Source organism: Ceratosolen solmsi, unplaced genomic scaffold (genome assembly GCF_000503995.2).
Source record: "Ceratosolen solmsi marchali unplaced genomic scaffold, CerSol_1.0 scaffold148, whole genome shotgun sequence".
NCBI classification, from domain to species: Eukaryota; Metazoa; Arthropoda; class Insecta; order Hymenoptera; family Agaonidae; genus Ceratosolen; species Ceratosolen solmsi.
Window position 1 is genome coordinate 1,204,644 of NW_011948446.1, and position 14,182 is coordinate 1,218,825.

A 14,182-nucleotide genomic window follows, 5' to 3' on the forward strand; every position below is an offset into this window, starting at 1 on the left:
AAAGAGTGTAGAAAACAAATTTATAAACTTATGAGAAGTCTCGATTCGTAAAAATAATTGGTGCAATTAATGGCCATGTGTACAGTCCCGTACATACCCAGGATGAGATAATTTTAACCCACATTGAAGCAGCATTAGAATTTAATGTTTCTAGCGATGAAGAATTTGGTCTAAAAAAAAATTATTTGTAAACGTTATCAACTAATACTACAGATAATAAAATAAAAACCATATATAACCTTGTAATACAAATAGGTAGTAATTCATAGAAAATTTAGTAATAAGATAATTTGTTTTTCAATATAATTATAGTTTTATATTATATTCTTATTAAAATGATTGTAGTTTATAAAAATTAATTTTTAAATGCTTTTCCTCCGCAAGTGTGTAATAATAACAAATTTATTTTACAAAAACTTTTAAAATAAATTATATTTCTTATATAAATTTCTTTTCCTTTGCTTATACTATTTTTTTAATTTATATTCGTAAATTCAAATTAATTTGAAAATGAATGATAATACTTACTTATACCAATTGGTAAGGGTCATCATAACATATAATGTAGCAAGTGCAAACATGAAGTGGAAGAAACTCCAATTATAAACAACTCCATCTTCTTCATTGTCCCAGACTTTAGCGCTGCCATCTTCTGCATCTCCATTGCGACCCTCAACTGAAATATAATCTGAGTATGTTCAAAAAACAGAAAACTGAAAACCAAAACTAATGTGCAAAAAGCATAATTTATGAATGTCTTCTATAATGACATTTAAATAGCAACACAAAAATAAATATAATAAAGAATATCAGCAAAAGCAGGCACACACTAATTTTAAATATTTTATATGATATATTCTAATCAAGCAGTTATACAATGAAACGAAAACTCATAAGATACTATTAGTAAAAAAAAAAAGAATGAAACTGAATGAATGCATTGAGTGGACAAGACTGTGTAAAAATCAATAAGAATTGTGTGTGGCTACCTTCATTATCAATAAGAGACTGGTCACCTGTGTTCAGCATTGTATGCAAAAAGCAATATTTGTTAAGACTATGTTAGAAATATATGAAAAATACCAAAATAAATTGTCAAATTATTTTTATTTTTATTTGATTTCTAATTAAAATATTACGTATTTAGAATTTATATTATCACAGAATAACTTCTTGTTCAATAATAAGACATAATATTGAAATTATCATATTTATAAAATTACCAAATACAGTTAACAATAAATAAATTATTAACTAATTTTTATATAATTGAAATTTTTTAATTATGTTAAACAATGTATTTAATAATAATTTTTAGATATTTTGCATGCAAATAGATTAAATTTAGTAACTCTAAAGTAATTTAATAAAACTTAGGCACCTTATTTCTCAATTTCAATAAAATAACAGAAGAAATTTATATTTACCAGCTCCATTATCTTGATCTTTTTTTGTATCAAATTTTAATGCTATACGAAGACAATTGTATAAAATAGAACTGAACCAAATAACCAATTCAATAATGCTTTCCTTATCGAAAGCCATTTGATTTTGAGCAGTAACATCATTACCAGCAATAATTCCCAACAATCCAGGATTACACTCACGATCTACATAAATTAATTTATAACTTTTATTTTTTAAGTATTTACTCTATTAAAAATTATTAAACATGCACATAAAAATGCTTTTAAAAAATAAGAGTTTATACACAAATTACCTGGACTATTTGAAATACCACTCCATGTTAGGTAGACAATGTACAATGATAAAACAGAAGATTGCAATAAACCACTATGAGGTTGGCGTTCCTGAACTTTTGGTAAGATTGAGATTGCACTAATAATAAGACATAAAATCAAATTAAACGAAATGAAAAATTTATTCAATGAGCAATCATCAACCTGTAAGGAGGTATAATTAATTTTATTAAATATTTCTTGTGCAATATTTACAAAAATGATAAAAAAATGTACCTTGGTGAAATAAACATAAAGAAGAACTATACCGGTAAAAGACAGAACGTAATTTAATAGAGTACATCCAAGAAGAGCTGCATACCTGAATAAAATACAATAAAAATAATACTGAAGGTAAATAAATTATGACTTTGAATAAATTTATTTATAATATTTATTTACCGGCCCTTTGATTCTGTTTCTTGATACTTTTGTACCCAACTGGCAGCCCAAAAATGAGCAAACATATTAATCAAATATATTTGAATTAATATAAACATGAAGCCACCAATCATTCCAAAGTACATCCAAGTAGGACCAAATGATCCTTCTGGTATAAAGAACGCTCCAATCATACCACCAATAAGTAAAAGATATTTAAAAGCCCAGAATCTAGAATATTATAATTAATGATTTCTTTATTTTCAAAATTAACAAATTACAAGCTTACCCATTTTGTATACCAGCTCTAGGATCTTTTGTACTTTTAACGCGAAGCATAATAATTGACATAAGGAAAAAGAAAATGGACATAATAAAACATATTCTATAAACGGCTAAGTATCCAACTGCAGATTGACAATCAATTGTGAATGAATTAGGAATATAATTAGTACTGTTTGTACAAAAAGGAACCTGTAAAAAATTTTATGTTTATAAAAATCATATTTCCAATTAAATGTTTGTTAATACATGTTTGTTCGAATACTAATATAAAGGATAAGTAATGATGAAATATACAGATATAATTTTATAAGATTATTGTAAATTCGATATATTGAACATTATATTACCTTTTTTAAAGATTCTTGAAGGCCTGGTGCTAAAGTAATACAAGCAGCTATTGTACCTAACATTAACATTAAAGCATACATAATTACAGTACTTGTACTGTTGCGACATGATGGACATTGTGAACAGCAAAAGCTGCAAGCTGTACTGCCACAGAGGCAGGCAAGCTGTAAACAAAGTAAAAAAAAGACAACAATATAAGATTAAATTAATAAAAGAATTCTATACAAAATTAAAGTACTGCATTTTACAGAACATGTAATAGTAATTAGTAATTCACATAAATAAAATAAAATTAATAAATTTTTATTTATATTGTTTAATATATTTATGAAGCAAGCAACATTGAAAATTCTTGTATATTTAAAATAAAATATTTAAAATTCACATTTTATTATATAATTTCAGTAATAAACTGTAATAAAATATAAATATTTTTAACCGATTGACACAGCTAATTTTATGACATTGAAAATCCAACATAAAAATTATATATTTCAATTAAGCATACTAACTGTAATTAAAGAATTTAACCAACGAAGAAATAAAAATTAAATTTACATACAGTAGAATAAAATTATAAATATATATGTATATATACACCTTTATGCATATACGCATATATGTATATATATAAAATACATAGTTTCTCTGTAGACCGTAAAACTATAACAAATATTATATTGGTTATATCAATAAATTAAATAATTTATTGAAGCAAGATTATTTATGGAGACAATGAAAGCAATTATTCTTCATCGTAAGTATATATAACTCCATATCTCAATAACGCGAAGACACAATAGAGTACGAAAAAAAATCTGACGTAAACAACTTTCCAAAATGTCAGCTGATGGAATAGAGACGCAGTTAACCTTAAAGTTAATTCATTAAAATTAAGAAAGTACCTGTGCAGTTGAGCAAACCAGTCCCATAATGAATGCTCACACTAGCAAGCTTTAATTTCACAAAAATCCTTATTCACTAAGTTTTAGAGAGAAATTAACGAGGTTATTTTTGAAAAACCAATAAAGATAAAGTAAAACAATCTGATAACGGAATCCCAATATGCTGCTAAGGAATAACACGGCGAACAATATTTTTTTTTATTATTATGTGGTAATGAAAATCGAAAGAGAGCTGAATTTGCTATTCGCGAGAATTAGCACTAATCGAGACGAACGACAATGGAAGACGATACAAACGCTAGACCGACCTAAGATTTTAATGGCCGAAATGTACGGTATCATTCGTCAAGACGTTGATTATCACTTTAGATTTTTGTGCCTTTACGTTGTGCGTACATGTAATGCAATGCAATTGTGCACAACGCAACTACTGAGTCGAAGAAAACGGAGAATTGGGACTGCGTAAATTGACTGGTCACCGCGTCTGCGCGCTTTTTCAAACACTCCGCGCGTACCTCAATCTCCAAATTGTATTTTACATACTTGGCCGCAGTTTAAATTCTAAATACCGTTAGAAAAAACGTTCGAATTCTTAAACATATTTTTTAATTAGAATTTGTATTCAAATTTTGTATTGTCATTCACCAAGGCTTTTATTTTAGCCTGTTAGTATAGAACCTATTTAATATATTATTGAAAAGTAGTTTTATAAAATACTTTATAAAAAAGAAAAGATATAGGTATTTGTAAGATCAAATACGGAATTTAGTGTTGTAAGATGAAGAAAGTGTCGAATAAATATTGATGGAATGGATGATTGATGGAATTGATTTTATTTATTCTTATACTTCGACATAAAACAATTTGCTTTGTTATTTAATTTTTTTTATAAATTATAAAGCACTTAGTTAAATGTGCGAATCTGCACATACAAGATTTTGCAGAAAATAGAAACCTTCGCGATTAATCGGGTAACATAATGGGATTGGAAGTTTCGAATGATGAGCCAATCTGCATCGCGGCAGTCAACATCGTTTCTGTTCATCCTTCAATCATCTGACGTCGCTGGTCAGTCACTATATCATTGTAATAAAAGTCGCGCAACTCTAGCTTTGGAACCGCGAATGTTACTTGAACATACCGCAGGTCTGTTTTTATAACTCTAATTTTAAATCGACATTGCGAAAAAGAGCAAATACATTGATTCTGTGTTTTTATCGAAACTTTCGTCGAAGTGTTGGTGATGTTACAGTGATCATTCTTAACAGAAACTATAATAATTAACATTCGTATAATAAATAATTTATCATATGTATATATATATATATATATATATATGTATATATTTGTATGAATGATTTTGTGCATGTATGTATGTTTATAGTTGGCGGGGGAGGGGGGATTTAGGGGAATTAAGCTATTTTCACTAATTGTAATCTGACACGATTTACTTATGAAAAAACTCGTGGTTTATAGCAATATTGAAAAATAATTTTTCAGCTCAATATTACTCGCTTTATGTAATATTGCTTTAACTAGCAGTCATATCATACGATTATATTTTTATATTTTTATAGTACAAAATAGTCACAAATAATACAATCAATTATAATAGTGCATAAAAAAAGTAGAAGATTAATTATAATTCGGTTTTACATATCGATTATTCAATCACTAGTATTTATTTCTTTCGTTATAAATTCCAAATTATACGTCATATTCTAATTTATATTAGTTTAGTCTGGACATATCGTATATACGTAATTACCGGTGCTGATTGGATTAGTGCAAGAGATTTTTTTTTGCTTCAAGGTCGGATTTTTAATCGCTATGAATGAACTAAAATTGGAAATGATCTGAGCTATGCTAATAATATTTGTATTTCAATCCATGTACTTAGAATTTTTTTTCTCTTAATAAAAAAATCTTACATTTTTATTTTCATTTAATCAATTTTATAATTTATAATTTATTATTTGTGATGTTTGTGCATAATATTTTATACACTTTATTTTGATTGGAATTTTTATTAATATCTTCAAAACAAATTAAACATATCAAAATCATAACTATTAAATTAATTTTTTAAATAGTTTGGCCTTAGATTAAAATTCATTTTAATAAATACTAATTATTTTATTTTTTATAATTAGTACATACAAAATTAGTTTTTCTAAATAATATTAAAAATTAATAATATCTAAGCAATATTCTTACAGAATGTATTAAAATTTGTTGAACAAACAGTGAAATTTGGCAAGTGTATGGAAAGATAAAATAAAATAAATTTTCTATCTTTGACAACTGAAATAATTAAACAATATTCAGCTATGGAAGAAGAAGTAAACAAATTAAAAACTTGGCCTCATATGACGTTTTATTCATTGAGTAAATCTTTCTTTATAAAATTGGCAACTGTTGGTATAATTTGGGGAGTTGGCTTTTTGAACTGGAATTTTGCATGGCTTGTTCCTCCGATTGCATTTGTTGTATTGAAAAGTGAACGAAAAAGGGATGGAGACTTAAAAAGATTAACAGCTCAAGCTACTGCATTATCAAAAGAAAAAATTATTATTGAAAGCAGAATTGATGAATTACCTACATGGGTGTATTTTCCAGATTATGATAGAGCAGAATGGTTAAATGGAGTAAGAATATGAATTAATATATATTGGCTATTTTTAATAATTGTTCTATTACTAACTACCCTTATATAATTATAGATTCTTTATAAGCTATGGCCAAGTGTTAATCATTATGTTCGAGATCTGTTTAAAAATAATATTCAATATACAATTTCTGAATGTATTGCTGAATACCAAAAAAAAATTCCAGGGATGGGACAAGAATTTCGTTTCGGTAGGCTTGTTTTAGGACGAATTGTAAGTTAATTTTATTAGTATTTATAAATTTATTATTTTGAATATTAAGCATAAACTATTGTATTTATTATTAGAAATTGAAAATAGTCTGAAATTTAATAATAACTTTAAATGATATATATATATATTTTTTTTATAGCCACCAAAAATCAATGGAATTAAAGTTTACGATAAACATACATCTAGAAATGAAGTAGTACTTGATATGGATGTAATGTAAGTACTATAAAGTATTATATTATACTTAAGTTAATTCATAAAGAATGAAAAAAAATATTTTTAGGTATGCTGGAGATTGTGATATTACATTTACTATGGGAACTTTAAAGGCAGGAATAAAAGATTTTCAGGTATATGAACTTTATCACACATTTAGTATTAATGTGTATAAAATAAATTAGATACTTTGGATTTTTAAAATCATAAAAATATATTTTTTATATTAAATGAATGTATGCATCTGTAAACTAAATATTCATAAATAATTAAAATTACTTCATTATTAGTTGCGGGGTATGTTGCGAGTAGTATTAAAACCATTAATACCAATCATACCAATTGTGGGAGGAGTACAGGCATTTTTTTTGAATTGTCCAATTATTGATTTTAATCTGGTTGGTGTAGCTGATGTACTTGACCTTCCTGGATTTAGGTAGTCCTATTGTATATTATACATTTGTTTACATCTTTGTAACTGTTAATAAACAATATTTTAATCAAATAAAATTCTCTATATAGTGATGTACTAAGAAAGATAATTACAGAACAAATTGCTGCTATTGCTGTGCTTCCAAATAAATTTAGTATGCCACTTTCCGAAGACGTGCCTGCGCAGGTGCTGAAAACCCCTGAACCAGAAGTAAAATAATTTTTAATTTATTTTATAGTATGTAAATTTTTCAAATTCAATTTCATATACTACACGAAGTTGTATTAGTTATAATTTAAATTCATTTAAATTTAAAAATGTTTTTTGAAAATTTTGAAATATAAAATGTAGAATCTCCGTTATTTACTAATTACATATTTTAGGGTATCCTCAGAATTCATGTGGTACAGGCTAAGCATCTTATGAAAAAAGATTTCAGCATGCTAGGTAAAGGAAAATCTGATCCATATGCTATTATTACAGTAGGAGCTCAAGAATTTAAAACAAAAACTATTGATAATACAGTAGATCCCAAATGGGACTTTTGGTGCGAGGTATATATAACTAATATTTGTATTATTAAAATTGTAAGCTACTTTTACTGCATGCGCTTTAATTAAGACTGATTTTTCAATATTTGTACCAATTCAGTTTTAAAATATGGTAATAAGATATTTTTATAACTCTGTATGCAAAATATTAAGTTCCTTTGCTAGTTTAAATATATTTATTTCAATTTGGGTTTCAAGCATACTTGCATTTTAATATATATCCATTATTTAATGCACTTATTCATTGCAAAACATAAATTGAAATATTATTTAAATACTTTATTTTAAACATTTTCATTGAAATGTCATAATTATAATTTATTCGTTTTACACATAACAGTCATATTTGTGTCAATAATTTTAACTATAAATATTTTAACTTATTATGATTTATCTTGAATAATTTGGTAGGTATGAATGTATGTGATGTCATGTGTGTTGTGTTATACATTACTAGTGTGTCATCACATCGGTCATCGCTCAGCAACTTACTGTTCAGATTTGGGACTTTGACGATACCAAGAACGATGAATGCCTTGGAAGGTATGATAATTTTTATCAAAATTGTATTTGTTTAAATAAATAACAAGCTATTAAAATTGTTTTTACAATAAAATAAAAATAAATATTTATGATGTAATATTCCAGAAGCAGAAAATTTAAATTAAAATTTTCATTGTTAATATTTTTAATAGCAGTATATATATATTTTTTTATTCTTAAACTCTATACAATAGATTTAATATAAAACACAACACATCTCTTATCATTAGTCACATTATTTGCTTAGCATGTTTGTTTGTTTATTAGCATCCACAAACATATGAGTTTAATTATATTTATGTTGGGATTATACAACTTTGATAAAAGCATTAATTAAGCATTGCCTTGTCATGCATAATTGTTTTATCATTGCCTTTGAGTGCTGTTAATAAATAATCATTAACAACTAATTTGTAAGAAATTAAAATAAAATATAAATATTATAAAGTTAAAAAACTATTTTGTGTATTTTATACCATAGAATAATTAAGTCTAGATTTACTATTTTATGATATTGCCATGCAGGCTGTGATCAATAGTATCCTTAGACAAGAAGTCGAATTAACTGTATGGGACTGGGATCCAAACGTCCCCGGGGTACACGTTGATGATTTTCTTGGCAGGTAGTAATAATGTATACGAGTGGATTGACTTCGTGCATGTTTGCTCAATGAGGCCGTGTATTGCTTTACATTATAGATCTTTAATATTATTATACAGTTTATAAGACATTTTAATTTTCAACAACAATAGGTTTTAAATAGAAAAAATAATTGTGTTTTTATATGAACTTTTATAAGTGTTTCTTAAATCTTCAAAATCATATATAACATGATATTTTTTTATGTGTTTTTGTAATATTTCCTATGAATGCTTCATAATAAAACAATAACTACACGCCATTTAATATATATATTAAATGACGTGTACTTATTGTTGTATACTAATATATATATATATATATAAGTATTAGTCATCCAAGAAGAGTTTGGCTCACATTATTATTTCTGTTTTTAATAAGCGCTGATTTAAAAAGGAAATCTCATAAAAGTAAGGTCTAATTCTACAATATTATACTCAATTTAATACTAATTCCTTAAACTATGTCAAATATACATACAACAACTTAATTATTCTTTTTCATCAAACAGTTTGCAGTTTTATATTATTTAATAGTTCCTTTTTTCTTTTGTACGTATAAAAATTCGTATATAAAACAGACAAAAACATTGTAACAAATCAATAATTTTTGATTTTTTAATTTGCTATAAGTGTCTAATTAAAGAACGGTTGAGCATGTCATTGATTGAAAACTAACTAAATCAGCTTATGTATGGTGGCAGTGCATAATGGAAGCGGGCTCAGGACCTTGCAAGAAGGTGATGGTTCATCTCTTTGACAAAGACACCACTGGCCCAGATGATCTCCTTGGCAGGTACAATTTATTGATGAAAATTCAAAATGTTTATAACGAATCTCTTATTTGATCACATATTATTACTCGAACTTTCAGATTGTTAAAATTAGGAAACTTAATGATTGAAGTAAATACCCTGCCATAAGTAGAATCATATATGTATTTGGATGGCTTGCTATTCATTTGTGAAAGACTTGACTTTTTAATTTTATTTATTTCTTTATTTTATATAATGTCAATATTCTATAATTTATCGTTTATTCACTAATGGTTTATAATTACATGTTAAGCTTTCTGCACCAGTATATTAAAATATGAATTATACAAAATAATAATATACATTTAAATTTTAAAATCATATAACATTGAAAAACATTCGTTTTATATGACGCTATTAATTTTCAAATAAATTTTTGTTTTAGAATATATAGTAACTTCGAACTATCAAATTTTATCTATTAATTATTTTGTTCATGGTTATATAATTTTAAAAGCAATAAATTCTATTCTGATAAGTAATTTTATAAAATGTTGCACGTGCATTCGTAATAGAAGATAGCTTTAGAGCCTGCTTAGTTAAATTGAAATGCATTGATGCTAAAATTAGTTAAAAATAAGAAGGCTTTGAAACTTTTACTGTAGTGAACTTTCAAATATGGTACCTTTTGCTTACTTAAAATTTGCTTACATATAATGTACTTTGTTTTATTCTTGTTAAATATATTAGAATAAAATTAATTTATTGCAATAGAGCGACTATCGAAGTAAGCCGAGTGAAGAAAAAGGGGACCATTGATACGGTGAATATAGATGCAATTATGTATAAAAATATTTGTCAAGAAAATCTTTTAATAATTTCTCTTTTATTACAGTGGATATCACTGGAATTAGCCAAGCATGGAATGATTCATCTACGCCTTACATGGCTTCAGCTTTCGGCAAATCATAATGATTTAGCAGCGGTAAGCTATATATTAAGTTATATTATATCATTTTGAAGAAAAAAAAAATTATAAAAGAAATATTTTCTATAATATTCTGATTGTATATTTTATAAAAATTTTAGGCATTAAAAGAAACGCAAGAATTACGGGTAACATCAATGAGCACTGCTCTTTTAATAGTTTATGTTGATTCTGCTAAAAATTTACCAGTAAGCAAATTTTATATGCTTTCCAATATTGTGTAATGTACAAATAATTATGTATTTTAGTGTTTAAAAGGCAGTAAACAACCTGATGTTTATTTGGAATTAAGTGTAGGTGGTAAAGTAGAGAGAACAAAAACATTATTAAGATCTTGCAATCCTGTGTGGGAACAAGGTTTCACTTTATTAGTGATAAATCCTGAAACTGGAACTTTACATATAAAGGTAATTTGATAAAAAAAAAAAAAAAATGTTAGCAAACAGTAATATATCTTAGTTCTTCTAAATGTATATGTAATAAATTATAGCTCCATGACGAAAAGACTGCGACAGTAATAGGAACATTGACTTACAATCTTTCATCAATTTTGGCAATGAACAATTTGGAAGTAAAGTCGCAACCATTTGACTTACAAAAAAGTGGATCTGAAAGTAAAGTTTTATTATCAATGATTTTAAAAGTAAGCATTATAAAGTTTCCTAAATTCGATATTAAATTTTCCTATAACAATTTTTTTAGTATAACTTATTAATAACTATACATTTTTTTATTTTATTTTTCAAACTAAATTTTCATTTATAAATCATATCAACAATTATAAAATTCTGACCAAATGTTCTTGTTTCTATTTTGTCCCGTACAAATTTTAACTTAATACACAAAATATCCGAACCAGTCAATTGATTGATATGCAATTATCATATATACAATAAATATTTTATAATTTTCATAGATTTTAAAATACGAGGAACCAGAAATAACTTCGGAGGACGAAGAAGAGGACGATATACAGAATTTAAATAAAAAACTCAATCGTCAAGAGTCAACTATTTCCAGTATCAGTATGCAATGATTAATATATTTACTAAATATAATAATAATATTTTAATGTATCAGTACTTCATTAGGAATTTATAATTTAGTTACAGATAGTCCTCTTAAACGCCAGCCATCAAAAGAGTCTATTCAAAGTGCTGTAGGCAATGTAATTCCTGCAAAAACTACTATATCTGCTAATGAAAGTGTAGAGGAAGTAAGTCAGCGGGACTATGCACCTGTATCAGGTGTCCCTCTATTTTCACCAACTCAAAACAACTCACCCGGATTAATTCGCAGAAATCCAAGCGTCACTTCATCATCTGGTGATTCAAAGCTTGGTCGAATTCAATTAACTATGAAATATAGCATTTCTAGACAAAAACTTATGATCAACGTACATAAAATTGCGTAAGATTTAAAATTATTAATATAATATACGTTGCATGTATCTCTAATTATATTCTTAGTATTTTAAGATTACAGAAAGTAACTTCATTTATAAAATAAGAATTGCTTTTTGAATATTTATTTAAATATTAGTATTCTAAGAATTATTGTTTTTTTTTTTGTTTTTTTTTTTAATGAATTAACAATCAAACTTAAAAAATGAACATTAATTAATTTTTTTATAAATTTACGAAAACATTTTTGTTTTTATTATCAACCAATTAAAGTAATAAGATGATGAATTTTTGCGTTATTAATTTTAGTAATCTACCGCTACCATCGAATGATCCATCAAATATCCCAGATCCTTATGTCAAGTTGTATTTGCTGCCTGATCGACATAAGGATACGAAACGTAGGACCGCGGTAATAAAGGACAATTGCAATCCCACCTTTGATGAGCAATTTGAGTACATTGTGTCCCAAGGTGACATCAATACCCGAATTTTGGAACTGTCAGTCTGTACGCAAAAAGGTTGGCTCTCGACAGGCAGTAATTGCATTGGTCAAACACTTATAAATCTGTCCGAGCTCGATTTTACTCAAACTATTACTAGCTGGTATGATTTGCAGCCAGAGATGAAAACATAAAAGATGATAAAGCTCTAAAGATAGCTATATTATTAATTCTATAATTTGTATTTCTCCTAACAATATTTGGTCGAATAATTTATTAAATATAAGGCAGCTAGAAACTTAATGCTCTTAAAAACAAAAATATAAATTGTTTAATAGAATTAATTTTAGTCACAATTGTTTATGATATTAATAAAATTGGAATTTATTTTTAAGCAATTTCAATGATAATACACAATGTGAATTTTATTTATCAAATTTTTACAGTTTTTGTTTTTACAGTTCTTAAAATTATTTAACCTATTTCAAATAGTTAATATACTCTTTATAGAGCGAGTGGGAATTGCAATATAAATAATACTTTAAAGAAAATCAATATCTTTAAAGAAAAACTATTGATGCCAAGAAATTTTCTATTTAAGCGATTATCGTTATTTCATTTAATAAATAAAAATTTCAAATTTGTCTTAATAAAACCAGTCATTAACTTTCATTTAAAAGAATTATTAATCAGTTTGCGAGTATAATATATATATATATATATATATATATATATATTATTGACCTCACAATTCATATATTTTAATATTAGTTACTTAGAAATATAAATGTAAAAGTTTTTTAATCTAAGGCTTGTGATAATCATGAAAGTTTTTAGGATTTTCATTTTGATCAATCTATATATAACAAATGTTGATCATTTTCGAAAATCTAAATATAAATAAAAATTTTTATTTATATTTTTGCGTAAAACGTAGTCTAGAAAATATAAGTAAGTTATCGCTATTAAAATATCGAGCGTTCCATATTGTTTTATTTATCTTAATTTTGCCATAATCGTATTTATCTTAAATAAAAGTTATAATTTAAAAAATCATGATCTTTAAAAAACATATCCAATCTATGGATAATTATTTGTTTAATTATTAAACGAATATGTCACAAAAACTAGCTGCACAAAAATTGAATAGATCATGATTTGCATTTTATTAGTTGATATAATAATCAATGCTTGATGTAAACATAAATAAAAATATGTTATTAATACATTTACTGTAAATTAAAACTGTATTTCTCTTTTTTTACCTTTTATATATTAAATGAATTTTATGAAATTTCGAACAAATGAAACCGCTCGACTAAACCTAAGCAAATAAAGTATAAATAATTTTTTCCCACTAATATATAAAACACTATTGCGCATTTAATAAAAGTATATTGTATTTATACAAGCCTTTTAATTATATTCTATTCATGTATAAAATATCAAATACTATATATAAAATGAAAGTGATATAAACACCATTGTTTTGTTTAATTATTATTTATTTTCTTTATTTTAAGAATTAGTATACAATAAGTTGCTTTAATTGTTAGTGATATTATTAAATAATTAGTTATACTCCAGTATTGATCTTCTTATCTCATTTACTTCTTACAATAGTCGAGAAACTGTTTTTTATTACCAAGGAAACCTCAGTAAATAGAATCA

General features: G+C 25.6%; 2 protein-coding genes across 6 annotated transcripts; one reads left to right on the forward strand and one right to left on the reverse strand.

Annotated features, from left to right (window-relative positions):
- Window positions 1–6: 6 nt before the first annotated feature.
- TMS1 (serine incorporator TMS1) lies at window positions 7–3,827 on the reverse strand. 3 transcript variants are annotated; one of them, XM_011504551.1, is made up of 10 exons: window positions 3,659–3,827; window positions 2,753–2,917; window positions 2,410–2,594; window positions 2,142–2,351; window positions 1,977–2,061; window positions 1,721–1,904; window positions 1,428–1,610; window positions 990–1,016; window positions 529–676; window positions 7–170 (listed from the first exon to the last, which is right to left on the reverse strand). In XM_011504551.1, the coding sequence occupies exons 1-10, from the start codon at window positions 3,683–3,685 to the stop codon at window positions 29–31; spliced, it is 1,356 nt and encodes a 451-aa protein (XP_011502853.1). In that variant the 5' UTR covers window positions 3,686–3,827; the 3' UTR covers window positions 7–28. The 3 variants fall into 3 exon arrangements, with proteins under 3 accessions (XP_011502853.1, XP_011502855.1, XP_011502854.1); XM_011504553.1 differs by lacking the exon at window positions 990–1,016; XM_011504552.1 differs by lacking the exon at window positions 990–1,016 and having other exon boundaries at window positions 529–688.
- A 2,103-nt stretch (window positions 3,828–5,930) lies between these two features.
- On the forward strand, window positions 5,931–12,815 carry Esyt2 (extended synaptotagmin-like protein 2). 3 transcript variants are annotated; one of them, XM_011504555.1, is made up of 16 exons: window positions 5,931–6,306; window positions 6,382–6,540; window positions 6,680–6,756; window positions 6,824–6,890; window positions 7,047–7,192; window positions 7,279–7,399; window positions 7,573–7,743; window positions 9,627–9,718; window positions 10,452–10,500; window positions 10,573–10,662; window positions 10,767–10,853; window positions 10,914–11,072; window positions 11,156–11,308; window positions 11,582–11,690; window positions 11,772–12,075; window positions 12,378–12,815. In XM_011504555.1, exons 1-16 carry the CDS (start codon window positions 5,989–5,991, stop codon window positions 12,703–12,705), a joined length of 2,430 nt encoding a protein of 809 aa, XP_011502857.1. In that variant the 5' UTR covers window positions 5,931–5,988; the 3' UTR covers window positions 12,706–12,815. The 3 variants fall into 3 exon arrangements, with proteins under 3 accessions (XP_011502857.1, XP_011502856.1, XP_011502859.1); XM_011504554.1 differs by lacking the exon at window positions 9,627–9,718 and adding an exon at window positions 8,809–8,906 and having other exon boundaries at window positions 5,933–6,306; XM_011504557.1 differs by lacking the exon at window positions 9,627–9,718 and adding an exon at window positions 8,198–8,283 and having other exon boundaries at window positions 5,944–6,306.
- The last annotated feature ends 1,367 nt before the right edge of the window (window positions 12,816–14,182 follow it).